At 35.9% G+C, this 27,868-nt stretch overlaps 2 protein-coding genes, 1 long non-coding RNA gene and 2 other non-coding genes across 5 annotated transcripts; 2 read left to right on the forward strand and 3 right to left on the reverse strand.

The window, feature by feature from the left end:
* Nucleotides 1-379: 379 nt before the first annotated feature.
* TRNAS-UGA lies at nt 380-461 on the reverse strand. The gene has a single exon. It is a non-coding gene; the product is annotated as a tRNA-Ser (tRNA).
* Nucleotides 462-3,100: 2,639 nt separating this feature from the next.
* LOC113350940 lies at nt 3,101-5,113 on the reverse strand. The gene is made up of 5 exons (XM_026595038.1): nt 4,985-5,113; nt 4,588-4,750; nt 3,815-4,304; nt 3,549-3,716; nt 3,101-3,395 (listed from the first exon to the last, which is right to left on the reverse strand). The coding sequence occupies exons 1-5, from the start codon at nt 5,111-5,113 to the stop codon at nt 3,101-3,103; spliced, it is 1,245 nt and encodes a 414-aa protein (XP_026450823.1).
* Nucleotides 5,114-15,159: 10,046 nt separating this feature from the next.
* TRNAS-UGA lies at nt 15,160-15,241 on the reverse strand. Its single transcript has one exon. It is a non-coding gene; the product is annotated as a tRNA-Ser (tRNA).
* A 4,165-nt stretch (nt 15,242-19,406) lies between these two features.
* LOC113350941 (E3 ubiquitin protein ligase DRIP2-like) lies at nt 19,407-21,728 on the forward strand. Its single transcript, XM_026595039.1, has 7 exons — nt 19,407-19,524; nt 19,668-19,767; nt 19,899-20,172; nt 20,283-20,713; nt 20,802-20,849; nt 21,149-21,221; nt 21,576-21,728. Exons 1-7 carry the CDS (start codon nt 19,407-19,409, stop codon nt 21,726-21,728), a joined length of 1,197 nt encoding a protein of 398 aa, XP_026450824.1.
* A 4,408-nt stretch (nt 21,729-26,136) lies between these two features.
* LOC113347560 lies at nt 26,137-27,383 on the forward strand. Its single transcript, XR_003359090.1, has 2 exons — nt 26,137-26,360; nt 26,729-27,383. It is a non-coding gene; the product is annotated as an uncharacterized LOC113347560 (long non-coding RNA).
* The last annotated feature ends 485 nt before the right edge of the window (nt 27,384-27,868 follow it).

Here is a 27,868-nt window from a genome sequence, read left to right on the forward strand (position 1 = left end):
AAAAAGATGCAAATTTAATCAATCACGTAGATAAATCCTGACCCTTCTCTATCTAACAAAAATATAGATATCCGTCCAAATGAAAAAACACCATTGACCCATGGCGTAAGGACGCAAGCACCTAGGATACATAAATATTCATCAGTTGAACCCCAATATCTAAAAAAAATAAGTAAATTAAACCAACAGTTGACCATAACATAAACAAACCAAAACCCGTGCCGTAACCCTAGTTTTCAAAATGAGAAAAAAGGAATAAAGATCATATCGGTTTCAAAATGACAAGGCAAGATAAAACCGGTTTCAAAATGAGAAAAAAGGAATAAAGATCATACCGGTTTCAAAATGACAAGGTAAAATCAGTTTCAAAAATGGGAATCGTCAACAGCAGGGTACGAACCTGCGCGGGCGAAGCCCAACAGATTTCAAGTCTGTCTCCTTAACCACTCGGACATATTGACTGCTGTCGATTACCAACAAAATTAATTATTTGAATCAAAGACGACCTAATGGAACACAAGCCGATGAGGATTTGCATATTGGTTGATTTTGATAATTTTAGAATCTCGAGTTGCTATTTTCTAAGAAGCAACTAGGCGGTGTTCAGATGTCCATCAGGATGATTATGCGTGGGAGGCATACATCTCCATGCCCCACAATTATGTTTTATTTAGCTTGCCACAATTATCTCCTCATTACCTTGATCACCAATCAAAATAGCAGCACCATAAACCACAGCCTCATCAGGGTAGAGGAGACACTTGCTTGGTTCCTTCTCATTTTAAGAATTCACGCAGAAGAGATTCAACCTTTGGAATTCCGGTGGCCCCAACAATGAGGACGATGTCATGAATGCTGCTCTTGTCCACATCTCGGCATCCCTGAAGCATTTCTCAACAGACATTTTCTTGATAAAGTCCGTGTTCAATTCTCGGCAAAGAATTGGGAGCGAGCAATGGGCAAACAGAGTCCTTCGTGCCAAAGAACCCTCGTCTATGCTTGTCTTAGACTTGGTTGACTTACTTTCCTGGGCTTAAATATATATGGGCCACCGGGAAAGACCAGTTTTATGTGCATAATTGCCGTAATCCTAAAAGAAAAATTTGTTGTTTGGTCCTAAGCCCATTAAGTTAGTTATAGTAGGGTCCAACCGGGTTTTAGACTTATCATTAGGTCCATAGTTATTTGAAACAAGCAAAATGACCGGTTTACCCTAGAACTAAACACGTGTGAAATCAACCACCTTCTTGCGGTTTCTCTTTCCCGTACAACCACCTTCTTGGGGTTTTTAGACTTCACATTCAGAGATTTTCAAAGAGAAAAAATTTTCTCTTCACACAGAGAATAGAAACCCAAAATTCATTTAGAGAATAGTTTCCCTACAAGAAAATTCATTCAGAGAATAGTATGCAAACAACGATTCTGATTCACAAGAATAGAGAAAAACCCTAAAACCTATATTCTCTTCCGATAATGGTTAAAACAAGAAAAATCACAAGAACTATCCAAGAAGAAGAAACAATAATGGATGATAGCACTTCTCCTAGAACATCAGAAGACGATTCAAGAATTTCAAGACGAAAATCAAAGAGGAAAAAGAGTAAAAAGCTTGAAACACCGAAATCGAAGAAAAAAACTTCAAAAAGTTCATCGGACGATGAATATCCAGATGTACTAAAAAGAAAACGAAGAAAACCGAGTAACAACGCACCAATTCAGAAAAAAGGTATTATTTCTAACACTTTCAGTATATTGTTTGTGTTTCTGGGACATAGATCCACCAGTACATATTAGAAGTACTGATTAAAATTTATGAAAACCTATCAGAGTTTACATGCAACTTCTACTTTGTGTTTCTAGCACTTAGAATTGGCAGTACATAACTATAAAACTGTAGAATAAGAATCAAAAGTGATATGAAATTTGTTTCATTTTATTTCTGATACATAGAGCCAGCAGTACATATATCAAATACTGAGGTTTTTTCTTAATTAGGTTGTTTTTTGGCAGTACGTAAGTCCAGTAGTGAATGGGTAACATTGTTTATGTGTCTATTTACCACTGTTTGTGTTTCTGGCACATAATTGGCAGTACATAACTAAAAAACTGAGACATTGTAGTGTTTATGTACTCTAAATTCATCATTTTCTTTGTTTATGTGATAATGAGCTTTGGATATGAAGTACATAAGGCCAATAGTGATTGATTGTGTTTCTGAGATGATGAATGTGTAGTCCATAAATGTTGTACTGAAATAAAACCTATTAAATTTTGCAGGTAAGGTTGTGCCAAAATCTGTTAGGAACTTGTATAGGTCTGGTTTCACAGCATTACATAGCCTGGTTGCCGGAATGAAGGCGAGTAAATATACTTTGAGTGAAGCCACATTGGAAAAGATAGCCGAATATTTTTATGGACAGATGTTTTTGATGTTCTGGCACACTAAGTACTCAGAAAGTCATTGGGAAAAGTTGGAAGGTGCAGTGAAAAAGTACTTGAAGTGTTACAAAAGGGGTCGAGTCAAGAATGATCTCACATTTGAGTTTGTTAGAAGAGGTGAAACACACATTAGCACGTCGACACCAGAGAAATTGGGTGTAATGTTTGGAATGCCAAGAATGGCAGGAAGAAGAACTGATGACACCTTTTTGATGGGAGGTGGTGGATGGAGGCAAAAACCATTCTACATTAGACACTTTGGTGATAGCAACACGGTTACAAGACCAATGCTACAAAATGCCATCTTGAAACTGCTCAAGCGTACTGGAATCAAGAATTGTAAATCTGAAGGTGGCGAAGACAGTGATGATGACAATGATGAACAAGTACCCGATAGTGAAGATGATGAAGATATGGAGTACAGGATACCAAGAGTAGAAACTGAACAAACAATTGAAGATATGGTTAAGCTATTATGCATGTTTATGTGTATTACTTTGTTTTTTACAACAAAAGATGCTCATAAACTCAAAGAAAAGTACTTTGGTTTAGTTGATGATCTTGAGAAGTCAAAGAATGTATCTTGGCCTGACCTGATACATAGTTTCTTAGAGAAGAAAATCAATCAGAACTACAACACTCCCGAGGACATCCTAGCTTTCTACCATGCATTCTTGATACGATTTCCCTTTGGCCTACCTGGTGGAACTCGTGGATGGGGTGGAAAAATAGTATCCTCTGGAAGATACTGCTCTGGCCTGTTGTAGTTGGGGATTGGTCTGATAGCAATTGAATACAGCTGCTGAAAATTTGTAACTTTGAAGTAGTCTTCGATATAATCTACGTATCGATCACCCTTGGCAGAAATAGATGTTGTAGCATGAGAGCATGGAAAACCATAAACACGCCATCTTTGGCAGGTGCAAGTCTTGTTCAGCAGATCAACAGTGTGAGACCTGCAGATGCGTAAAAAGCTTTTCAGCACAAATAACTTAAAAGCAATACATATATGCAGCACTGCAAACAAATATAAAAAAAACAAAACATATGATTCACTCCTACATGTATGCTATAGTATAGTAAAAGTTGTTTTATGGGATAAAGCTAACCTAGGTGAATGAATCTCATACTCATACGCATATGACTGAGTAACATTCCAAGCTCGACCAATTTGAATATGTTCTTTAAGTAACGCCTCGTAGGTAGGAGTGAGCTTCTCTGGGTCCATCAAAAGACTCATTTCGCGACGTTCATTCATCAACTCCATAACGCGTAACCTATGAATGGAACAAAAAAAACACCTGTAATAAATTTTGAACAAAAAAAAATGAACCAAAAACAAAGAAAACACCAACAACAAAAAAAACACACAAACCTGATCATGTCAATGAGGGCGCAGGAAGGCAACCTCTTGTCTTTGCGAATCCAATTATTGAAGGACTCAGCAATGCTTGATGTAGTCTGACCAAATCTACAGCCAGTGAAGAACGCACTGGACCAATATTCCCTAGGCATATTGCGGCAATACTCAGCAACCCCATGCCTTCCCATTAACTCCATTTCCATTAGTGCTTCTTCATATCTTGCTGGTGTGAGAGCATAAGTTGCTTTTTTGAAACAAGCCATAACTTCTTTGTACTTCTCGTCCGATTTCCTGATTGGTAAGTTTCCTTGCAAGTGGTAGTAACAATAGCCATGATGGGAAGTAGGAAAGTGTTTAGGAATATCCCTCAACAATCCCTCATGACGATCATACATAAAGGTGATAGGACGGTCATCAACAACGTTGCTAAGATTGCACATAAACCAATCCCAATTGTCAACATTCTCTCCTGGGACCAATGCAAAGGCTAGCGGATAAAAACCTGCAAAAAACAAACAATACATATATTATATACTGTCACTAAATATGTTGATATATTAATAGATATAACATATATTATGTACTGGAAAATAGACTAAGGATTTCCAGTACATAATAGACATATTGTACTCAAAAAAAGGTCTTATGCTTACATATATGAATTAGTGTGTGTTAGACACAATAACTTTTCAGTACATAAATGGTATACTCAAAAAGTTCCAATGATTAAAAGCAGTGAATAACTTGTAAACAATAACAATTAAAACGTAACAAAGAGCACTTGCCTTGATTCCCATTCAGACAAGTAGCAGCCATAAGGGTACCTCTAAATCTCCCGGTCAGAAAAGTTGCATCAACAAAAATCATTGGTCGACAAAGTCTATAACCTTCAATACAAGCGCCTATTGCAATGAATAACCTTTCAAATATCTGAGTTGCATGGTTAAACTGAAAATCCACAAAAGATCCAGGATTTGTTTCTTTCAATGAATTCACCCACCAAACCAAATCAGAGTAAGACTTTACATCATTCCCAAAAGTTTCATGGTGTCACCGTTCCAATCCATGATATGCATGGTGATATTTGATATTAACACCAGCACCAACTTTTATATAATCTTCAATTTCGCGAGGCTTGATAAGTGGGTTGTGCATCACACGATCATGAATAAGGTTGTGTACCAGCTTCTTCGATACTTTAGGACTTCTCAACTTCACACCAGCTCCACAAGTGTGCCTCCCAACATACTTTTTTATCCTAAAAACATCGCAAGTAGAATCAATAGCAACTGATGGATCATCCAAGTGCATGGGACTTTACTGCATTTCATTGTGAACCTTTCACGATCATTCTTCACCTTTGTTACGCGATACCCAGTCTTCAAACAATACTTTTGACATGCCAACCGAACATCATCAACACCACCACGAAAAAGCTTGTTCGGATCATCAAAAACATTCTCCCACCCATCGGACAGAAGAGGTTTAACAATTTATTTTCCATCAGTTTCATAACTATCTCTATCTGCCCTAATCAGTTCTGAATTATTGTCGACGTCGCTGAATGTAGAGGAACTACATCCACCAGCAGAAAGAAAATCCACATGCAGCTCAAAGAATGCCGATTTCTTTGAAAAATGCAAGGCAGCGAGACCATGAAGTTGAAAGTCAGCAATCACAGGCACTTTGACACCATTCTCAATATAAGTGATGATAATCTCAGAAGGGTTCAAGGTTCTCCAGTTTTCACAAATAAGAAATTTCAGGTCATCAATACTAGACTTAAAAGTAACCAGGTGAGCAAAATGATGATGATTATAATAAATGTATGCATAGCAGTAGGTATTTGGATTGGAACACTCTGCATCAGACATGTTTTGAACCTGCAAATGTGACAAAGATGTAACAGTATTAAAATACAGTATTTCACATACGTACTGATGGGTCAAACTAAAAAAAGTGAGAGATCTATGCAAGAAACAGATTCTAAGAGCAGTTTCTATGAGTATGCCATATATGTACTGCAGATTCATGAACTACAAAATCAACTGCATGACAAAGAATAATTAAGAATCTAGGAGAAACAGCAGAATTGAAGCACGTAATACGGTATTTCACATACATACTGATGGGTCAAACTAAAAAAAGTGAGAGATCTACGCAAGAAACAAAATCCAAGAGCATAAACAATGAGTATGTCATATATGTACTGCTGGATAATACGATCTGAAAGTGAAAACAAACCTGATTTTGAAAAGAAAACAGAAATATAATCAAATCGAAAGCTAAAATAAGCTAAAAACTTAACAATCTAACCAAATAACTGAATAAATACGAACAAGATTCATAAAAAACAAACAGAACACAACCGATCTCCATGATCCAAAATTCAAATCTTAAACATGATTCAAAAACTGTAGAAGAAACAATGAGTATGTCATATATGTACTGCTGGATAATACGATCTGAAAGTGAAAACAAACATGATTTTGAAAAGAAAACATAAAGATAATCAAATCGAAAGCTAAAATAAGCTAAAAACTTAACAATCTAACCAAATAACTGAATAAATACGAACAAGATTCATAAAAAAACAAAAAGAACACAACCGATCTCCATGAAACTGTAGCAGAAAGAAGAAAATAGAAAAGATTAAGCAACATACCTGTTAAAATCACTAAAGAAATCTTCAAAAACCCTAGTCCAAACGCGAGAAGAAGAAAGAGAGCAGAAACCCGGATGTGAATTCGCTGGTATCTTTTTTTAGAAACTTTGAAATAGGCTGCTTAAATATGGGATTGGAAGGGTAGTTTAGGTATTTGAAAATTCCACATGATTTGTCCCGCACGTGTACAAAACCTGGGATTAAAAAATTGGGTCCATTTTTATATTTTCTTTTTATTATGGACCTCTAGTTACTGGGCTTTAGTGGGTGGACCTGCCACTAACTAGTATCACTATAATAGTACCTATTGGATTCCTAGATCCTAGAATTAGTGTATTTGGAAATTAAATAGTCCCACATCAACGAATCAACTACATGGATTAAAAATATAATGATATTTTTGTGCAACTAACATCGCCAATTGGCTTTGAGTTGGATGCCCACAAAAATAGTCTTACATAGGCTATCAGCAAATGCGCTTGTTCCGTAACGAATCGGTTGTTCTTTAAAAAAAACGTCTCTCCACTCATAGCCAATTGGTTTAAAATTGTCCTAATTATTTCACATACTTGTTCCTGAAATTCAGGGTAAATAACAGTGAATTTATAAAATTAATTATTTCTTTAACTTGCCCCCTTGCTTCCATTTTCATTACTTTCATGGGTTTTGATTAATTTTTTTAAAGAATGAGGTCTTTGCTTGAATTATTGCACAAAGGCATCTCTAATTTTAACTGGTGGGGTAGGTATTTATTAGTAGGTTATCAATTGTGTTTATATGGAACTATGGAATGATTTCAGACTGTAAGATGTTAAGATGGGGTTTTTGGAAAAGCTAAATTTGTTTGATTTTAATGATGTTATCATGTCTAAATTTTCTCGCAGAACTCCATTGATTTATAGTCATTCATGGACGGCGGTAGGGAAAAAAGATGAAAATGACAGGAGTAGTAAGAAGAATGGAAAAGGACGGAAAATATGATACTTTTGATAATATTTAAACGGTCAGCATTGTCAACTAACTGGTCAAGGTGTGTGGCAAAATAAAAAAGGTCAACTAACGATCTTCTAATGGTCTTAGGTTAGTCTACGATCCAAACATATCAACGGCATGTTTTAGGACCCAGACCCTAATATGGCCAAAAACATACTATATTTTTTACAAAATATCTCTTTTTTCAAACAATGAATGAAGGTTGACCAACATTCAAAATTCTTAATAGGATCAATCTTACCAGTTCAAATGTATGCCCAATGTGCAACTCGGCTCCGGAAGCGGCTATCCATATTTTTTTTCCAATGCCAACTCTCAAGGGAAACTTGGAACATATATCTCACCAGATTAGCTATCAAAGAAAACACATTTCATAATATATCCTTCTTGAATAACATACAAGCCTCACTTCTACAAATACTACAATCCAAAGGATCAACTAATATCCTCACCTCTTTCTGCTTCATTCTATGTTCGTGAAGGATGGTCATGAATGAATTGATGTATATACAAAAACATTAACATCTAATAAAAATATTATCCAAATAGAGATCCGGCTAAGCCAAGAACTTACTTAAGAAGGTGAAACTTACTATATGTACCACCATTGCTAAACCCAAACCACATAATTAGAACGAAAACAATAATAATAGTAGTTTGGAAACCTCCGAAGATTTGGATTAGGTGAATATAACGGAGACGAGGCGTCTAGATGATACTCGGGTCATGTCGGCATAGGTTTAATTTACAAAGATACAATGCAAAGAACCTTACTAGCATTATCTCAGCCTCCAGGGATCATGGTCTAGTGGAGAAAATATGGGCACTGATGACGGCGACTAGAATATAGACTGATAGACAACAGAACAAAATTTGTTTCGAATCTTCTAAAAATGTAGTTTGTTTCATCAAGAAAATAATTAACCATCCAGACACTTATCAGGCATTATAATGGAAATCCAAAATAGGATAATACAAACATACAGTGATAGAGCACATGTACATAAAAGGTAACCAGACAGCGGATGGTCTAGCAAACCTAGTAGAAGAAGAAAGTTAGACGGACTCGTTCTCAATAATTTCCTCGATAATATTACTACTTTTATTAATAATGATTTTCTTGGGACGATGAATTTTGCTTTTCATAAAAGAGGAAAGCGCATCAAACTTACATAGATAAGAAATTCTTTCTAATAAAGTCGTCTATGTTCATAACTTGTACCTTCCAATTTTGGATATCTAAATATAGTTCATAATGGCTAACTGACTTTCATCTTTCCAATTGTTTTGGATAGTGAATCTACTACAAAAAACTAATAGATTTGCTTCCCAAATGATATTGTATCCACTAGTTAATACAAAATCCATGGACTTAAAATTTATGTCAAAGTCTGAATTGTTTCTAAAGTCCTAGTTTTGCTTGAATCTTCTTTCTTTAGTTTTAGTATACATTCCGATTAGTAGCTTGTGAGTGAGTTGCGGATCACTTTGGAAAATGATATGGTAGCCACTCATTTCAATTTCCTGTTGAAAGGGTGCCTCGGCTTCCGCTACTTATAATTGTTCTCTGGTGGTACGATTTCTCAAGCTACCCGTAGATTCAACAGTTTTTCCTGCAAAATCAATCATTATTAGTCCAACTCCTGAACTAGTCATCGGAGTATACATAGATAAATATATATTTATCGTTATTGCCATGTATCCTGAAGTATATATTCTGATGTTGGTTGTTAGTAACAATTAATAACTCATCATTCAGTGGTTTCTAATACAAAGTGTGCATCATATCGCATTCTTTTCAGTTAACCGACATACAAAAGTTTATGAATTTCACTATCTTCCTTGTTGTTGCAGTGTTATTTTGAATTTCTTTTTAAACACCCTAATACGTCTTTCCTTCCAAACATGCCATGTTATAATGCTATAGAAAACGTTTCATTCAATAACATTGTTTCCTCTATATGTTTGAGTAAACCACCCATTTAACCAATAATGAAAAGTGTTGCTACTTTGCATCACATTGTCAATATCAAAGTTAAGATGCATCCATACCTGTGTTGTGATGTTGCATTTCATAAACAAGTGAGTAAGAGATTCCTCTTCTACATTGCAGAGTTTGCAGCAAACATCTATTTCTGGTATTATGATAGCAACTCTCACACTATTTGGAAGTATAAAGTGTGCTTCCTTCCAGTTGACTGAAGGAATTATTTTCATTTCTCATATTTTTTTTCCATTGCATGTTAGGTTTTCATGTACTATTATTTTTTTATATAAATATTTAATAATAAAAATACCTTTGGTTCTAAGCGTCCAGTGAGGGACAACTAATAAACCATTGTTAGGAATTTGTATCTTCCTTATCTTGTCTACTGTAATCTGTCAAAAAAACCTGCAAGTTTTATTATATCCCAAGTTTTATTTGCTTTTATCAAATGCCATACTTTAATGGTACCTGGCTTCCCTGTCCTAATATTGTTTCCGGTTGGTTTAACATCTGGAATCCAGTAATCATCCCATATATCTATATTTTTTCCATATCCAAAAATAATATTTATTTAAGTAAGATACTCATAATAATAAACCTTTTCATATCCAACTATCACTTTGATTTGGAACAATGTTTATATGAAGAGTATCACACTTAAGGTATTACCTAGCTTTAAGACTTTTAGACATTAGAGAATGAGGATTTTCATGCAGTTTTCATCCCATCTTAGCCAACATTCCTATATTAAAAGTTTTCATGTTTCGGAAGCCTAAACCATCTTTTTTTACCTTTCTCATCCAATCCATTATTATCCCCCCAACCCCGCCCTCAATAATTTCTTTGCAATTTAGTTATGTCAGTACAAATCTTAATAGGTATCTTAAAATAATTTATTTGGTAAACACAAATAGAAGAAGTAACATTCTAATCATTGCACCTCTACCTGCATGGCTTAGAAGTATGTCTGTAAGGACTCTCGAGCTCGTCAACGCGATTAGACTAGTCAAACGACGTTTTAGCAGATAATAACTCTCCTAGTTTAACATAAACGTTAATTATTAAAAATTAATCTAACAACGGTCTAGATACGAAATTAGTACCACTCGTTAGATCTCAAAAAGTTATGCGAAATGGACTACTCGCACGTGTCATCCGGACACTGGACGAAGAAGATATCACTGGATGAGTATGAAGGGAATATTAGTCATTTTATAGACAACCAACTTGGCAGCCCTTATCAAGAGTGGGTGCCTTAGTAAATTCGGTCAACCTTATCATCACCAAATTGAAAGAGAAATTCATTTTCTCTTATTCTTTCTCTTTCTTCTTCTTCTTCTTCATTCTTCTTTCTTCTTCTCTTTCATTCTTCTCCTGTTCCTCTTTTTGAGAGATTAATCGAGAGCTTGGTCATCGGTAAGAGGTGTAGAAGATCGAAGAGTTACTGATAGTGATGGTGTTGGTGTCTGTTGTTGATTCATACTCGAAGGATGAAGTGAATCAGGAAGTTAGGTATTTGAGATTAATTTTGAGTTCACCGGTAAATCGATGGGTTAATCGGGTTGCTGTTAGATGAATATTAAGAGGGTTGATGTTTAATTGAACCGGTAGAGTCGTTCAGGTAGATGAATCAAGAATTAAAGCCTTCTCAGAGATTGAATTAGGGTTTCATAGGAATTGCAGCAGAGAATGGGAAGATGAAATTAATGCTCAAGAGGATGGTTTGAAGATGGGTTTGTTCTTAATTTATGATTGATTGAAGCTGTAGAGTTGTTTGGTGGTGAATCAAATAATTAGGGTTTTTAAGTTTGATTTGGTGATGAACAAGAAGAATTAAGGACTGGGTTTGATCAATTGAGGAAAGGGTTGGAGTTAATTAGATATTGTGGAGCTGTTCAGAGGAAGAATTGGAGAATTAGGGTTTTCAGTTAAGAGAATTGGTGTTGAGGGAATTTGGTGGTGGTGATATTGAACTGGTGGATATGTATGATATGCATTGTTGCTAGTGCAGTGCTGAGTATAGAACTAGAATTATTGAATGACTGTTGTTTGAATTGAATTGTTGTGGATGTATGAGTAGATGAGGTTGTTTATGAAGTTAAGAACTGATCATGTAATGGAAATGTGATTAAGGCAGGGTTGGATTGTCTGAGTTGGAGTTACAGATGTTTTTAATGTTGAATTGAATGGGTTTAGGTTCAGATGAATGCATAGTTTATTGCAGAGAGAATGAATATTGCAGATTTTTTGATGTTGTGTTATTGTAGCTGGAATTGATCAGTGGTGAGGCTATAGACTGTGTGTATGTGTTGGTGGTTTGAAATCGCAGTGTAAAGGAATGTTAGGTTGGTTGTAGCTGGAGTAGACTTGGTGTTGGTGGTTTGAAATCGCAGTGTAAAGGAATGTTAGGTTGGTTGTAGCTGGAGTAGACTTGGTGTTGGGGTATTTGAAATACAGGGAGTTGTTAATGTTGGTGATAGTTGCAGAGATGAGATGTTGTAGGTACAATGCAGCTATGAAGTGTCTGTGGTTTTGGTGGAGTTATAGTTATTTTCTGGTGAGGGTTGTATGTACTAGAGTAAGATAAAATAATTCAAGTTGAATGAGATGTTGTGACTGAAGTTTTGGAAAGAAAGCTAGGTGAATGTGATGAGATAATCTGAGTTGCTTAGAGCTGCAATTGCAGGTAAGCTTGGTTATTGTAAATGAAGTTTGAAGTTGTTTAAGAATGAATGGAATGTATAGTTGATTGTATGAATTCATGTTCTTGAGAATAGGCCTGTTAGTCAGCTTAACTGACTCAGTGTCTAACTGAGTTAAATCGGTTTGACTCAGTGAACCTTGAGTCTCTTGACTTTTGACTTTAGTCAGTTTGACCTTTGACCTGACTTGACTCGGTGGATTTTGACTCCTTTGACCAGACCAGACTTTGACTTTGACCTGACCTTAGACGTTGAATGTTGGTTGACCTCTCTGACCAGACGTTGACCGTTAGCTGACTTAGATGGACTGGACCTTCGTTTAGTGGACTTGGGCTTAGAGCTAGTTTTACTAGTTCGATGGTTTGGACCTCTTCTGGTCCGAATTAGACTTTGGCTTCTTTTACAAAGTTGTAGATATTCATAAGACTTAGCTAATAGACTATAGAACTAAACTAATTGAATAAGTAAACCTTAGATATGTTAAAGATAGATAATAAAAAGGTGTAAAGTCATAAATGGGCTTAGAACCATTAGATAGACTTGTATGAGCCTTGTATGAGCCTTTTGGGTAAATTCTTAGAGTGCTTGTGTGATTAACAGTTAGCCTATTAACAACGATCGATTCAAAGGATGAACCAGTGGATCGTGGATCTCGAAGTTGGCGTGGCTTGTTATCAAAAGAGGTGTGAATTTATATTTAACTCTTTTGTAATTATTATTGTTTTCTTTTACAAAAGTTTATGTTTAACAAATTCATGCATTATCTGATTGTGCATTGTTTTATTTAAATTCCGGAAGTATATAGAATATGCTCCTTCATTTTGGTGTGTAAGGAATTGGTCGATACCAACATTGATGTGTAAGGAATTGGTCGACATCAATGCATAATATTTGGATGTGTAAGGAATTGGTCGACATCCAATATATTTCATTGTCAATGTATACAATTGGATGTGTAAGGAATTAGTCGACATCCAATAATACGTTGTTTTGTCGAAGGAGTTAGTTCCATATACCATGATTGTTGTTTCTGTATTTTGGATGCCTTTTAGTGTTTTGGGAAAAACATGATTTGTTATTGGATGTGTAAGGAATTGGTCGACATTCGATATATTCATTGTTTTCCAAATCATTCCAATGATTACTTGAAAGTTAATGTTATTCCTACTGAGCACTCTGTGCTCACCCTTTTCCACTTTCAGTTTTCAGAGACAGATCAGAGTTGCGCAGCGAAAGCCACAAGTATTGACTCCGTTAATTAGTTAACTTCTGCTATGTTTATTATGTTGTTTATTGTATCTGTAAACCAATTGACTATTGTATATGTATCATTTGAGAGAAGTTCATGTATATATATTCTGACCGGGATTTGGATTGGGATATTTTGTAGAAGATTTCTTAATTGAATGTTTAAGTATTTGATTTAGATTTGTTGTGCCTCTTTATTTAGTCAATCTCTTAGATTAGTCAGCTGCTAGCTTAGGGGGAGCTACAATGCCTTTCCATCCAATCAATATGTTTATCATTTTTTCCACTAGGGTTTCAATACATTTTATTTTCGAAGCGTAAGTAAATAAAGGATATCCTAGGTACTTTCATTTATAGGTATTTCGTTTATTCCTAGTATTTTCTTCACACTAATCCTGAGAGTAGGATCAGTTAGAGCTAAGAAGACCCCTGATTTGGTCAGATTGATTAACAAGACCAGAGGTTTCCCCAAAATCCTTAAACAATTTAACTAGGTTTTTGCTAGAGAGAGTATCAAATTCACAAAATATAATACACTCATCTACAAACATTAAATGACTAATTGAAGGGGAATTGTTGGTTACCTTTAATCCTTTTATTGAGCCTTGGTCTTCAGCATGTATAAGGATTCTCGAAAGAACCTCACCATGCAAAACAAAAATAGGTATGCAGATATAGGATCTCCCTATCTCAATCCTTTAATTTGTTTAATTTTTTTGTGGGGATCCATTTATGAGAATTGCTAGAGTACTGGCTGAAATACACTGATAATCAAGAGTACATCATTGTTCATTAATTCTCATTCTCGGCATGATTCGGATTAGGATCCCATTCCACTCTTTCTAAAGCTTTCAACATGTCAATTTTTAGGCCCGTAAATCCTTTCTTACTTTTGTTGTTTCTCATTTTTTGAATTAATTCATGGGATAAAATAATACTTTCAGATATCTGCCTTCCAGGAATAAAGGCACACTGAAATGGAGATATAATTTTGCTAAGAATGCCTTTCATTCTGTTAGCCAATAGTTTAGAAATAATTTTTTAAATTGTATTAGCTAAAGCTATTGGTCAAAATTCAGCTGGGGTAGTCAGGTTTAAAGTTTTAGGGATAAGAAAATGGTTTAAAGTTTGAGCTAAAGCTATTGGCTGAAACTTAGATATAATATCTGTGTAAAAAAAGCTTGGACCATTTTAGTTACGTTAGAGCTTATAATCTCCCAATTCTGTTGAAAGAATATTGATGGGAATCCATCGTGCTCCATCCAGAAAAGGGTTTGTTTTATTTCAACCAAAAAGGAAATAGTGCAAAGCCTATCATTATCAACAGAATCAATGCTATCATTATCAACAGAATCAATGCTAACATGAATCGTATCAATCATGTATTGGTTCAAACAAGGGTTTTCCTATTAACGCATACATCATTTTTGTCTTTTAGTGTTTCTATCATGTTTTTTCTAAACCTCTGTTTAGCCGATAAGTTCACTTATCATGGTCATGGCTTTGGTATTCTTGTCTTTACTACTTTGGGTGAGCTCAGTGACGACACCATTACCGTTTTGAAGATATTAAGGAACTGCTTAGGTTGTCGAAACACCAATGAGAGAGTGCATCGTCTTGAAGATATTAAGGAACTGCTTAGGCTGTCGAAACAACACCAATGAGAGAGTGCATCATCTTTTTTTCCATAGAAGGTTTTGCAATTCAAAAAGGTGTTGGAGCCTAGCAAGCTATCATCTAGCTTCAAAATGGATAATGTACTCGTCAACAGCAGGGTTCGAACCTGCGCGGGCGAAGCCCAACAGATTTCAAGTCTGTCTCCTTAACCACTCGGACATATTGACTGTTGTTCATTTCTGACAATTGCAGCTATTTGTAGCGGTCCCCTAAGGCTCCTAAGGCTCTTTGCACTACTAGGATGCTCTGAAGAAGTTCTGGATTCCTGTTCATTTGTGTACAAAAATATATAAACCAAGATTTGACATTAATTGCGGCATGATGAATAGCTTCACAAAAACAAAATCAACTCAACAGTTGAATACTTGGATACATAATGATGATTAACATTGCCAATTAGCTTTGGGTACCTATATGAAGACTAGACTACTGGAGAAATTCTCTAGATCGATGCATCGGGCTACCCCACTCATAAGGGACATTTTTCCTTTCGATAAACAAGTAAATAAAATTTACTATGGCACATTTCATACTCCTTAGTCCTTCCATTTACGTTATGAAGGCTCAAGTTTGTGTTTTTTTCTTCTATTTAGAGAAGTGTGCTTTAAAATTTAAATTGCAATAAATGTAGTGCCGAGGTCCGGAGGAATTGCACACTAAGATCATTGGTACCCAGAGGTTTTCCCACTGGACGATAATGACATCGGCATCTAGATATGTTTTTAATATGCGAAGAAAACCACGGACCACCTGATTTCAACTTCTAATCAAAGCATAGCAAACAAGTTTGGAATAAGTAATTAAAGTGGAACAACACTTAAAACTTGAACAATACTAAATAGAGCAACGGTCCTATTTCATTCTCTCCAATAGATGGGTGGAAGTATAGTTGGTCTTGGCTTTAAGGCAAATGCTAAAACACTCAGGTGAGGAACAGATGGAAGATTGCTTCCAAGGGAAGAAGGATGACAGAGCAGTTCATATCCCCTGGTACTTGTGTTAAAGGCCAAAATGTGTTTCTTGTAGCCGAGTATAACCACATTTTTGTCAACTGGACTGAAACCTAAAACCTGAACTTCTGGTATCGAATCAGCCGTACCTGCCACACCAATTAACCAAGATTCTATCTCCGCTAACATATCCTGAAATTTTACATCCTTGCGCAACAGGTACCAGTCCTCCTGGAGCACCCAAACACTTAAACTCCTCTCCGTATCTTTGATTCTAGTGTAGCAGATCAATCCTTCTGATTCCCCAAGACATTGACTCATGTAATCACCACCTATCTCTGGGTCAGGAAAACCGATCAATCTACATTCATTGCTGTACGCATCACCTTTTGTGGTTGTATTGACACTGAAAGATATAATTTTGCTCCTTTCCTTTTGAAACCAGTACAAAACACCATTATGGGTGACAACATTGTTATAAGGGGAGTATTCCCAAGTAATGTCTTGAGGACATGAAACTTCGCATATATTCCATTCACCTATATCAGAAGAAAATATCACAACTTTAAACTCTTTCGTTGCAGCTTCAAACTTCGGTATACGGATAACCTTATAACTCGCAGACTAAAAACATTCATTAGATATGAAACCAGTCACAACCAAATCAAATCCACTGGGTGGTGGTTGAGGGAGTAAAACCCATTTCTGGGTGAGTGGATTACAAACATAATAGGTTACCTGATTAAATAAGGTTGTTGTGCACAAAACCAAACCATTACTCGAGCCTATAAGGTATATTTTGTCCGGCACATGATTATTCAAGAAACTAAACGACAACCCACTTTGATGATGCGATATAAATGTTGAATACAACTTAGGATATGCAATTGTAAACTTTCTTCGTATTCTCAATTGATTATCTTGGGAAGAATGGTCTTTCATTGAATCAACAGGATGAACAAATGTCCATGGAAGTAATGAAGCGCAGTTGAGTTTATTCCATTTGTTAATGAAATAAGGGTTTGAGAGAATAGATAACCATACCTTGGAAACACACTTAAACTTGAAGATTGGTTTTTGAGGAAGATGAATAAAGATTTCAAACCAAATATCTTCTGTTACATCTTTTTGCATGATTTTTTTCATGGATGAATAAGTATTCTTCTCATACACTTACTGAATATTCGTAGATAATTTTATCAAAAAAAGAAAAAAAAAATCGTAGATAAGAACTTAGAGGAAGAAGAATGCACTTAACGCACATTATTTTGGGTTTGGTTTGGAGTATACTACTCCACCTAGTCAGCCTCATGTATAGGGGCACATGCTTTAAGTTCCACGAATATTAATATTCCCATTGACATGGTCACGTAGGTCGTTCTATGAGACTTGCTAAATGATTCAGCCTAGTATGTTCATATTCACCGTCAAAAGATGCACAATCTGCTAGATGTAGGGTTTCAGTCTTTAGACGTAGCCGTCAAAGTGGTTATTTAGTTGTAAAAATTAGTACTCCAACCATAGTAAAAAAGATTTAACGGTGAGTTGTTTTTTTTCGATGTTTCTAGTAAAAATTAACTTGCCGTGTATCCCAAACTAAAAAACCCTAATATTCAAAGATATCTATATGTTTTGAGGATCCTGAAAGTGAGAAATATTTTTCAGTTTCTTCTTTGCTAAAGGTGCATACAACTTCTTCCGTATTTAAGGCCTCAACAACATAGCAGCAGTCAGCAAGGTAGTCGCACTAGGAGTCTGTCACATGCTTGTTTTCCTCATCTTAGATTTACTGGATGTGCGTGATCTCTATATCAAAACGGCTTAATTACACATCTTGGTGAATTTAATAGTTACCATGTTTACCAAGGTGATCATACGACATCATGCATGCTAAACGTACTACTAATCAAGCCACAATGCCATACTCCATATCGAGGAATTTGGGATTGTCAATCGAGACACTCGCCTTCATTATTAGAAACTGGGATCTTGTTTCAAAATTACATTTATTTTCCATATTAGACAATTGCAATTTGCTAGCTCATAAAACCATGCACGTCAGGTAAGGGTGGATTTTGGGTAACAGAAGAAAGGCACAATTTTCTAAAAAAAAATGGGGCACGGTTGAACCGGACGTAATAGAAAAATAATCCAAAAGAGGTCAAAAAAGTTAATTCAAAGCCGCATTAAAGAAATTCAAATGCAGATATGAGATACATTGTACATAACGCAGTTAAATAGGCTTTCCATAATTAAGATTTGCAAAATATCTTGCATCAAAAAAGACAAGCCTATATATGCCCTTCTCGTCTAGATCTATATCTTTTTCTTGCCGCATGAGTCTTCTGTGCACTTAAAAATCTCCTCGGCCATCTCTTTCTCAGTCTGCATGTAAATGGGAGCTTTACGTATCTGAGTATCTTCAAACTAAATCGTGGCGGAATTCCATCTGGTGTAGTTGCGTATCTCTTCATCTTCAATCTTTCCTGAAACAAGGTTCGTTCTTTGTTCTTTTCTATTTAATTCTCGATAGTAATGGAGTTTGAGTTGTTCAAGAACAAATATGGGTTTGATATATGTTCTGGTTAAGTTTTTTGATTTATTTTACTCTTAAGGATGATAAACAAATATGGGTTTGATATTGTCTGGTTTTGTGTTTCAATCGATTTAAGTTCTGGGTTTAATTAATGGATATCAAACTTGTTCATATATGTTCTGCTCTATGGATTGATGTGTTAAGTAATTACCCAAATTGTGTATATCTTAGTCTAGTTTCATTTAGGTTGTCAGGTTGAGACTTGAGATCAATGTGGGTTGGTAATGTTATTGGTTGATCAAGGATTTAGCAACTCTTGTAGAAGGCAATTGTGCAGGAATTAGTTCGTATTGCGGATTCAACTTCGAGCAAATCGCCTGTTTGGTATTCGCTCCATTGTCGTTGAATAGAAATTATGCGCATTGAAAACGAAAGACGATTTTGGGGATTTAATGAGCTCATAAATGTTGTAGTGCTAGATGCACTCTCCTAATTCAGTATGCAACTATTGGTTTTGTATTTGCAATGAAGTAGGTTCAAGTAAATGATTCAAGAATAAGAATTGCTAATGAGATGTAATACAATGTGATTACTCATTAAAATCTCCGGGTGAGTGGTCTATAGTACTCGAAAAACCCTGATTAGAATTTTTTTAGTAACTTGACAATGCCACTACAAATTCGAGTGTTTTTGTCGATCCCCACAATTTAGAGCATATATGTCTTAGTAATGTACTATGTATGCTTGACACTGATTGATTTCCAGTGTCATCTTGTCAGCTTGATGGAATTGGTTTTCTCTATAGTAAAGGATTCGGGTTGCATTACAAGTACGTAACGCCTGGTGATGACGATAAATGATTATGTAAAAGCGAAAAAGGGCACACTCGAAGGCTGCTTGACTTGCCCGTTATGTTTTAATCTATTTGAGGAGGCTACAACAAGTTGTTTATGCCTTCATACATGTAAGCACCTAACACATTCTTATCCTTTTCGGATTCTTTTTTCTCGGATGTTTTTATATTATTTTTGAGGATTCTCTTTGTGTGTTTAGGGAGTATCATATCTTCAACTGGTGTAATTACTTAGTGTGTTTTTTGTCTTGCAGTTTGCAAGAAATGCATATATCAAAAACTCGAGGAAAGTCTAACAAATTGCTGTCCATTGTGTAATGAATACCTGGGTTCTTGTCCCAAAGAGAAACTGAGGTAAATCTTCCAATTCATTATTCTCTTGTGCCCCTCGATTAGGTCCAAACTATCCTAAAGAATGCAGGTTTTTATGTTCATTTTTTTCCACAAGAAACTTGTTGAACTTATAAGAATTAGTTTTGCTTCAGGCCTGACAATAATTTACAAGAACTTAAAAACAAGATATTTCCATCAAAGAAGGCAAGAGACGTTAAAAGTAATGAGACCCCTGCAACACAAAGAAAGGCGACTTTAGCATCACTTCCTAATGCTCCAAAGGCAAGAAGAACAAAAGAAAGTGTAAAAACAACAAAGGTTTCTGCCAAGAATGACAAATTAGACAAGATTCCAGAAAAAAATCATCATGGTGCGGCCTCAGAGCTCGAAAGCTCAACCAAGACCCCAGTTGTTTACAACAAGCAGGTACTTGTACGCATAATAATATTACTATTGAGTATATGCACAAGTGTTGACATGAAAATTCTGTTCTATGGTTTATTAATAACGCATGTAATATTTATGTATGGTTTCAGAGAGTTAAGAGTGCGGAAGATCCCTCTAGAATTGGTAAGAGATCAACGCATAAGCAAGCTAAGGCTGACAAGTTATCTGTTCCTGCGGAAACTTCAAATGGACGAGACGACATAAATGGTCCTTTGTTATCTCTTCCGGAAGTATGCTTAGACAAAGAAGAACCAAACAAGAAAATTCCAACAAGGGAAAAAATAAGAAGCCGTAAATCCATACCTTTCAAAAGTCCCGGCTTGGTGGATCTTAACGAGAAGCTTGAATCAGAAACAGAAATAAAACCAAAAGAAAGATCACAGCCTAATACAAGTGATGTCCGTGAGTTAAAGAACCCAAGAGAACAAAGATTTGGAGCTTCAACTTCAAGAGGATTTGAAGAAGAATCTGTGACAAGATCATATCCTGTCTGGTTTACACTCCATGGTTGTGGAAATAAGTAAGTGAACTAAAGCAATTCGGTTTCTCTTTGTTTGTAGTCACTTCTCCTTATGAACATAATTTAGCAAATGTTTATATGCTTGCAGGAGAGGTGAATCGTACCCGCAAATTCCAAAACCTTATATCAAGATCAAGTAAGTTGGATCAGTACTGAATATACAACATCCCCTGAACAATTTATCTTTAAAGTTGGTGCAATACAACTACATAAATTTGTTATCCAGATTATAAGTGACAGTTTAGCCTAGAGTACTATAGGTAAACCTTTCATAATTCCATTTAGCTATGAAACATGAGAAAAAGCTCGCTCCTTCTGTCCTGCAATTTTCTTATCATTATAGATAGTTCTCGAAGTATTCTAATAAGTATGCTTTCATCTATATGAAGTTCAATGAATTATTTATGACATTTTATATGGTACGTCTGCGTGCAGTGATGGAAATATGCCAGTATCCACAGTCAAAAAATACCTTGTGCAGAAGCTCAATCTCATACATGAATCCGAGGTAACAGTTGTTTCATTTTAGTATCCTCTGTCAACAAATACCATCATAAGTAGAAGTTTAAACCATGCTGGTACCCAATAATATCAACTGTAAGAGCTTGTAGGAAGTCTAGGATGTGGTTCTTGAATGACCCTTTACGCTTCCCACCTGTAGTGAAATCTACCCGTGATTCATAGAATGTCAAAGCACGCCCAGTCATTGCTTCACAAACGCGAAATTCCTTTGTAAGTTCAAGGAGAAACACTCATGTGTGGGCCACTTATCCCCCGGAGATGTCGATATGGCCTTATTTTATCTTTTGTTACTGTTTGTTTGGTGTCAGAATGATAAAATGTAGAATCATCTCTTGTGCAGGTTGAAGTAATGTGTTGCGGTCAGCCATTGGATCCAATTGCAACTCTAGATAGTGTAACTGAAATGTGGGTAAAGAATACTAATGGGCACATCCGAATAAAGAGTTCAGACGTTCAAAATTTCATCATGGTCTTGACATATCGGAAAAGATAGATATATAAACGGAAAAAGAAATGGTCTCACAACAGAAGCTCGTTCCGAACTCATCATTATCATCAATCCTCGGTTTTCGGTAATAGAGACAATTTCCGATGGTTGTAAAGGCTGTGCAACATTTTTTTGGTAAGCTGTATTCCACCAGTAGGAAATGTAGTTTTGATACAAAATTGTAAATAATTATCCAGTGGGCTGCATGGCCATATAGTTATAGATATTTCTCAAAGTGACTACAATAAACTTTTGCTCACGATGCAGTTGTTCATCATGAACCATGATATTGGGCATACCAAAAACTTTCAAGGCATACAAAGGACTAGTCCTAACTTGGGTGACCTTATAAGGGGTATCCTATGGGTGGTTTGATTACCTATATGCCCTTAAATCCTATAAATTACTAATCTATCTCTAACATTAATACAAAAATCTATAATCATAAACCTAAAATCAGTTTCAACCCCTTCTTCTTCCTCCTCATCCTCCACAGCCGAACCCACCTTCTCCTTTTTTTTTCATCGTATCATCGCCGAAATTTAATCGTCGATTCGTGAAAATTTAGTCGACGATTAAACTCATCTATATAATGGTTCGCCGTAAGCCGGTATCTCGTTCTAATCGAGCGATTGAACAACCCATTGAAGAAGAAGAAGATTTAGAAAGTGAAGAAGAAACTCAAAATCAACCACAAAATCAACCGTAAGAAGAGATTGAAGAACAACCAACTCCAGAAATGAGAATAAGAAGGTTAGTTTTACAAACCCATCTCGTATTTGATGTTTTTGATTGGTTTGATTGATTTAATTCATCAAAATCATGTTTCTGCGGCGGTTACAGGGTATGGTTCGGCGCAAAACAAATCTTAGATGTGCGCCGAGCTGTTCTTGAAACTGAACCCTGAAAGTGCATATGAACGGCTCAGCGTATATCTGAAATCCGTTTTGAGCCGAACTTAGTGACACAGAGACTTATATTTAGGATCGGTTTATTCGATGGTGTTAGTTTTGTGCCGAATATGTTTTGTGAATTTCAGAAATTTTGCATGTGCGTAGGATCGGCTTGTATGGTAGTATTAGTTTTGTGCCGAATAATTGTTGTTTGAATTTCAGAATTTTTGCATGTGCTTAGGATCGGCTTGTATGGTTGTATTAGTTTTGCGCCGAATAAAGGTTTCAATTCATAAGTCTATATTCGGCTTATTCGATAGTATTAGGGTTGCGCCGAATATCATTGTTAAAATTTCATAAATTTTACAAGTGTATAGGATCGACTTATTTATATGATATCATGTTGCGCCGAAGACATGTTTGAGTTCATAACCATAGACTCGGCTTATTCGACGGTATCGGTTGTGAGCCGAATATATATGATCGGCTTATAATTGTTTTGTGGTATGAGCCGATCCACTCTCTGTGTGAGCTAATAAAAATTTCAAGACATGATCGGCTCATATGTGTTATTTCGGGTAAGCCGAGCCTTCTTATTTTCTTACAAGTTTTTGGCTTTCCAAATCTCTTTGTTGTTCGAATTAGTCTTATAACTTTCATACTTGTGTCAGGACCAATGCAGCTACAAAGAGGAAGAAGATGGAGGTGACACCTTCTACTTCTAAAACTCCCGATCCTAGAGGAGGAGGTAAGAAAAAATTGGGAGCGGGAGGTAGAGGAGGAATTTTAGAAGAAGAAGCTGAAAAAGTAAGAATTGAAAGACAAGAAGAAGGAATAGCTGAAGATGAAGAAGTTGATGATAATCAAGAAGTTCATCAAGAAACACAACCCCAAGGAAAACCCAATAAAGACAAGAAAGGTAAGAAGGTGGCAGAACCCGAGAAAGAGAAGGACGATGATGATCGACGGATCACTGGTTTACACATTCCTGATGAAGATGACGTAATTACACCTCGATCAGATAGTTTGCCTCATGGTCTTCCGGAAGATGGAAGAAATGTGTTGATTGGTTATGCCGATTCTTGGGCGAAGAAAATTTATGAGACTCCTGATCACAACCGTGCAGTCCGAGTATTGAGACACCAGAGGTCAGCGGAATGGAGTCTTGATGAAGAGGTTCCTGAGGTGATTGCTTACGTACAACGCAGTGCTTTATGGCCTATCATCAATTATGGACATAAGGAATATGATAGTGTGTCGGCCTCTGCATTTACCGAGCGCTTTTGTCCAGAAACTTACACATTTCAATTACCTTTTGGAGAGATGGCAATCACTCCTGATGAGGCTAGTAAGATTACAGGCCTTAAAGCAAGGGGTGTAAGTGTGGATGCTGGTTTTTATGACATGAGTTGGGATGAGCTATACAATTTGAACCTGGAATGCCTTGGTTGGGGTTCACAGAAAACTGAGTTGGAGTTTTGTCGATCAGTTAAAGATGTCGATACCGTTTGCATACCAGGTGGCAGAAATAAGAAGAATAAGAAGATCAAGTTGACTAACTTGAAAAAGGAGTTTGAGAACACAAAGGAAAGAGTCACACAAGTTTTGTTGAGAACACAAAGAAGAATAAGAAGAATATCTTAACAGTTATGCGCCGAATTTATAGAGTTCGGCTTATACTCTAATGTTAGTTACGCGTCGAATCATTTGTCCTTCAGGTTCGGCTTTTTCTATAATTTGAGTTATAAGCCGAGCCTTAAAAATCATTATTGGTGTAATCCAGTATTGGTGTTCCTCAAGCACGATCAGGTTGATGTTCCTCAATTTCATGTTTTAATGATCCTTGGTATCCTCGTGAATTATATCTACTGGTTCAGGTTGATTTTCCATGGGTCCAAGCACGATCTACAAAGAATATCACAAGGTTAAACACTAGAAAGGGAATATAATAACAAGGTTCGGCGCATTCGATAATCACATTATGTGCCGAACTATAAACATTTACAGGTTTCGTCTTATACGATATCCTCAATATGTGCCGAACCACGAACAATATTTTAACCCAAAAATTAACAAATTCATGTTCGGCTCAGACGATAATCATATTATATGCCGAACCTTGAACATAAGAGGTTTCGGCTTATACGATATCCTCAATATGTGCCGAACCACGAACAATATTTTAACCCAAAAATTTACAAATTCATGTTCGGCTCAGACGATAATCATATTATGTGCCGAACCTTGAACATAAGAGGTTTCGGCTGATACGATATTCTCCATATGTGCCGAACCAGTAACAATATTTCAACCCAGAAATTAAAAAATTATGTTCGGCACATACGATTTTGGATATGTAAGCCGAATTAGTAATGATTCTATTCCGGGCTATTCAGGATGTTGTTCGGCTTACTATGAAACTTTCATATAAGCCGAACTAGTGTCTAGCAAAAGGGTTGGAATTGAAAATTATAGGTTCGGCGCATGCAATAAACAGATTCAGTAAGCCGAACCGTTCATCAATTGGTAGATTCGGCTCATAGATGTGAGCCGAACCTCAACCTGTTTCGCCGAACCATGATTCAAAAAACCTAACTTTTGATAATTGAGGGTTATAGAAGTGAGATTAAGTATAGGATATAAGTGTACCTGTGTATTAGAAGCATTGGGTTCCTCATCAATGTATTCATCATCAGGATTTGGCTCATAAAAATCATCATCTTGAGTTTGTGTTTGAGTTTGAGCTTGAGTTTGAGTGGGTGTAAAATCATTCTCATAATCTAAGAAATCAGCCATTTCTGGATCATTGTTGTAGTTGATATGTATTTTCCTAGGTTTTTTAGATGAATGATGACTCTCCTCATCCTCCATTGAATCAAAAATTAGAATTTTCTCACTTTCTCCTTCTCTTTCTCTCCTTCTTAACCAAACCAAAACTTTGATTTTTTTTCCTCAAATTTTTCATCTAAACAACTCTTATAATTCTGAAAATTATTTTAATCACTAAACAAAATATTTAATCACTAATCAAGATTATTAACACTAATACGTAAAGGACATATTTGCCATTAAAAAAATTTTGGGTTAAGGGGTTATCTGATTTTGCTATTTCACAACCTTTTTTGTCTTCATTCAGTATGCCTTTTGGTATGCCCAAAATTATTGTTCTTAGTCATATCTATCTTATACTGTGTTTCACAAATAATCGTTATTTATGCTGCATATGAAAAGACAACTCAAGCCTCAAAAGGTCTAACATAACATATCATGGGGTCAGAAGTTCGTGGAATAGTCACGGACCAGGCAACCAAGTTGGGGCTGACACCGTTGAAAATCACAAATCATAACACAAATCTCAATGCAAGTCAACGTTTTCTCGAAATGAAAACCTTTTCGTAATTAACTCAAATCCCCAAGGGCATTTCGTTTACCAAACCACAAAGAAGAATATCTTCCTCAACTGAAGAAACACAGAGAATCAGACTCAGACCACCCTTGGGATAGCCTGACTCTGTCCCAACAAGACAAAATAACCTGTGACTGCAAACTCCCAGCTTCGTCTCCGAACCAAACCTACACGTGTAGCCGACTAATTGGATTGAAATCAGAAGAAGGAAAATAAATCCCTTATACACCACCTGGGTGAAAACAGACAGATTTCTTCTCATTCTTTCTTTCCCCGAGTTTCTCGTTTCATACTTCAAATCATCATCACCTCCGTTTGTTCTTCAGTTTCTTCTTCAAGGTAAGAAAATTACAAGAAATTCTTTTAAAAAAATTCAGTTATTTTTTTTTAAATTAAAATTCTTTGGTGAAAATTTAGAGAAAAAAAATATATTGTTTTTGATTCCCAAGGAGATCTTCTCCTTCTCCTCCGAATGTAACATCAATTTCAAACAACAAACTTGTTTTTTTTCTTCTTAAAAAATCTGGGGTTCAAAATTAGGATAAGATTTGGGTGGAAAAGTTTGGATCTTTATTGAAGTCACAAAAACTTTGTAGAAATTGGATCTGGTTATAGATTTTGGTGTATTAATTCACAAAATCTAGCTTTCTAGATTCCAGATCTTTTAATTGTGGTATTTAAATGTTTGTGGTTTTGTAAATGTGCAGGCCTGAGAGGAAAATGGAAGGAGGAAGAGATTCAATATTATCAGGCCTTGGCGGTGGTGGTGGTGGAGGAGAAGAAGAAAATAATAACAAGGTGATAGCAACATTTCAGAAGAGTTTTACACAAGTACAGAATATTTTAGATCAAAACAGATTGTTAATCAATGAGATTAACGCTAATCATGAATCTAAATTGCCTCATAATCTGAGTAGAAATGTTGGGTTAATTAGAGAACTTAATAACAACATTAGTACCGTGGTTCATCTTTATGATCAGCTATCTACTTGTTTTGCTAAATCCATGGAAGTCTCTTCTCAAGAAGCTGATTCTGCTGCTACTACTAGTAATAATGCTAATGGTGCTGCTTCTTTGAAATCGTCTCATTCCGGTCAAAAACGGGTTCGACCCGGGTAACAAATAATTTGATTTTCAGGGTAGCAAATTCAGTCGGTCTCTATAGTCTATATGTTCTATTTTAATGGATGGAAGAAGAAAAATTTGACATTTTGTTGTCCCTCCCGTTTATTGTTCTTGAGTGTGTTGTTGTTGAATTTTACATTTGATTCATCATTAAACCATGTTTAATTAGGACAATTCTTAATTGAAGTTTCATCTTTATGACCTTTTAATCAACAGAAAGAGGTTGAGATCTGCAAATGGGGGGTTTTCCATCATTTGTTTGTAGAACTCTATTCATCCAACTTCCATGACCTTTTTCAGTTTAGCTTAATATCAGCGACTACGGATGGGAGGTCATCAGGAAATTGATCAAAGCTCTGAATTCATTGTTCTTAAAATTCCTTCCATCTTTAGGATTTTGGTAATATTAACACGCAAAAACAAAAGAAAAAAAAAATGAAAATATCTGCTGAAACTATCCGGGGTCTTGCTTGGAATGATTTATGCAAAGACTTGATTGGTTTTTTTTTGCGCTTTCTTGTGTGTGCAAAGGACTAGCTAGTAGTGGGAAATGATGATGATGATCTTCTTCACTTTCTAGTTGCCAATCAAAAGACAGACAATTAGGATTTTCCAATGTACATATAAAATCCCATTAACTTTGTGTTGTTGGAACTGTAATGGAAAGACAAACGAAGACTAGAATCCTAAGTTAAAATATATTTTTATTTTGGAATAAAGAA

Source organism: Papaver somniferum, chromosome 2, assembly GCF_003573695.1.
Source record: "Papaver somniferum cultivar HN1 chromosome 2, ASM357369v1, whole genome shotgun sequence".
In the NCBI taxonomy this organism is placed as follows: Eukaryota; Viridiplantae; Streptophyta; class Magnoliopsida; order Ranunculales; family Papaveraceae; genus Papaver; species Papaver somniferum.

Bases quoted from the DNA above. Each gene is read 5' to 3' on its own strand.
- LOC113350940 (XM_026595038.1), bottom strand. From the start codon at position 5,113: ATGCACTTGGATGATCCATCAGTTGCTATTGATTCTACTTGCGATGTT. The intron at 4,751-4,984 runs GTACACAACCTT...GTGGATTTTCAG, and splicing joins CTAAAGTATCGAAGAAGCTG to TTTAACCATGCAACTCAGAT. The intron at 3,717-3,814 runs GTTTGTGTGTTT...TTCCATTCATAG, and splicing joins GCCCTCATTGACATGATCAG to GTTACGCGTTATGGAGTTGA.
- LOC113350941 (XM_026595039.1), top strand. From the start codon at position 19,407: ATGACGATAAATGATTATGTAAAAGCGAAAAAGGGCACACTCGAAGGC. The intron at 20,714-20,801 runs GTAAGTGAACTA...ATATGCTTGCAG, and splicing joins CTCCATGGTTGTGGAAATAA to GAGAGGTGAATCGTACCCGC. The intron at 20,850-21,148 runs GTAAGTTGGATC...GTCTGCGTGCAG, and splicing joins AAACCTTATATCAAGATCAA to TGATGGAAATATGCCAGTAT.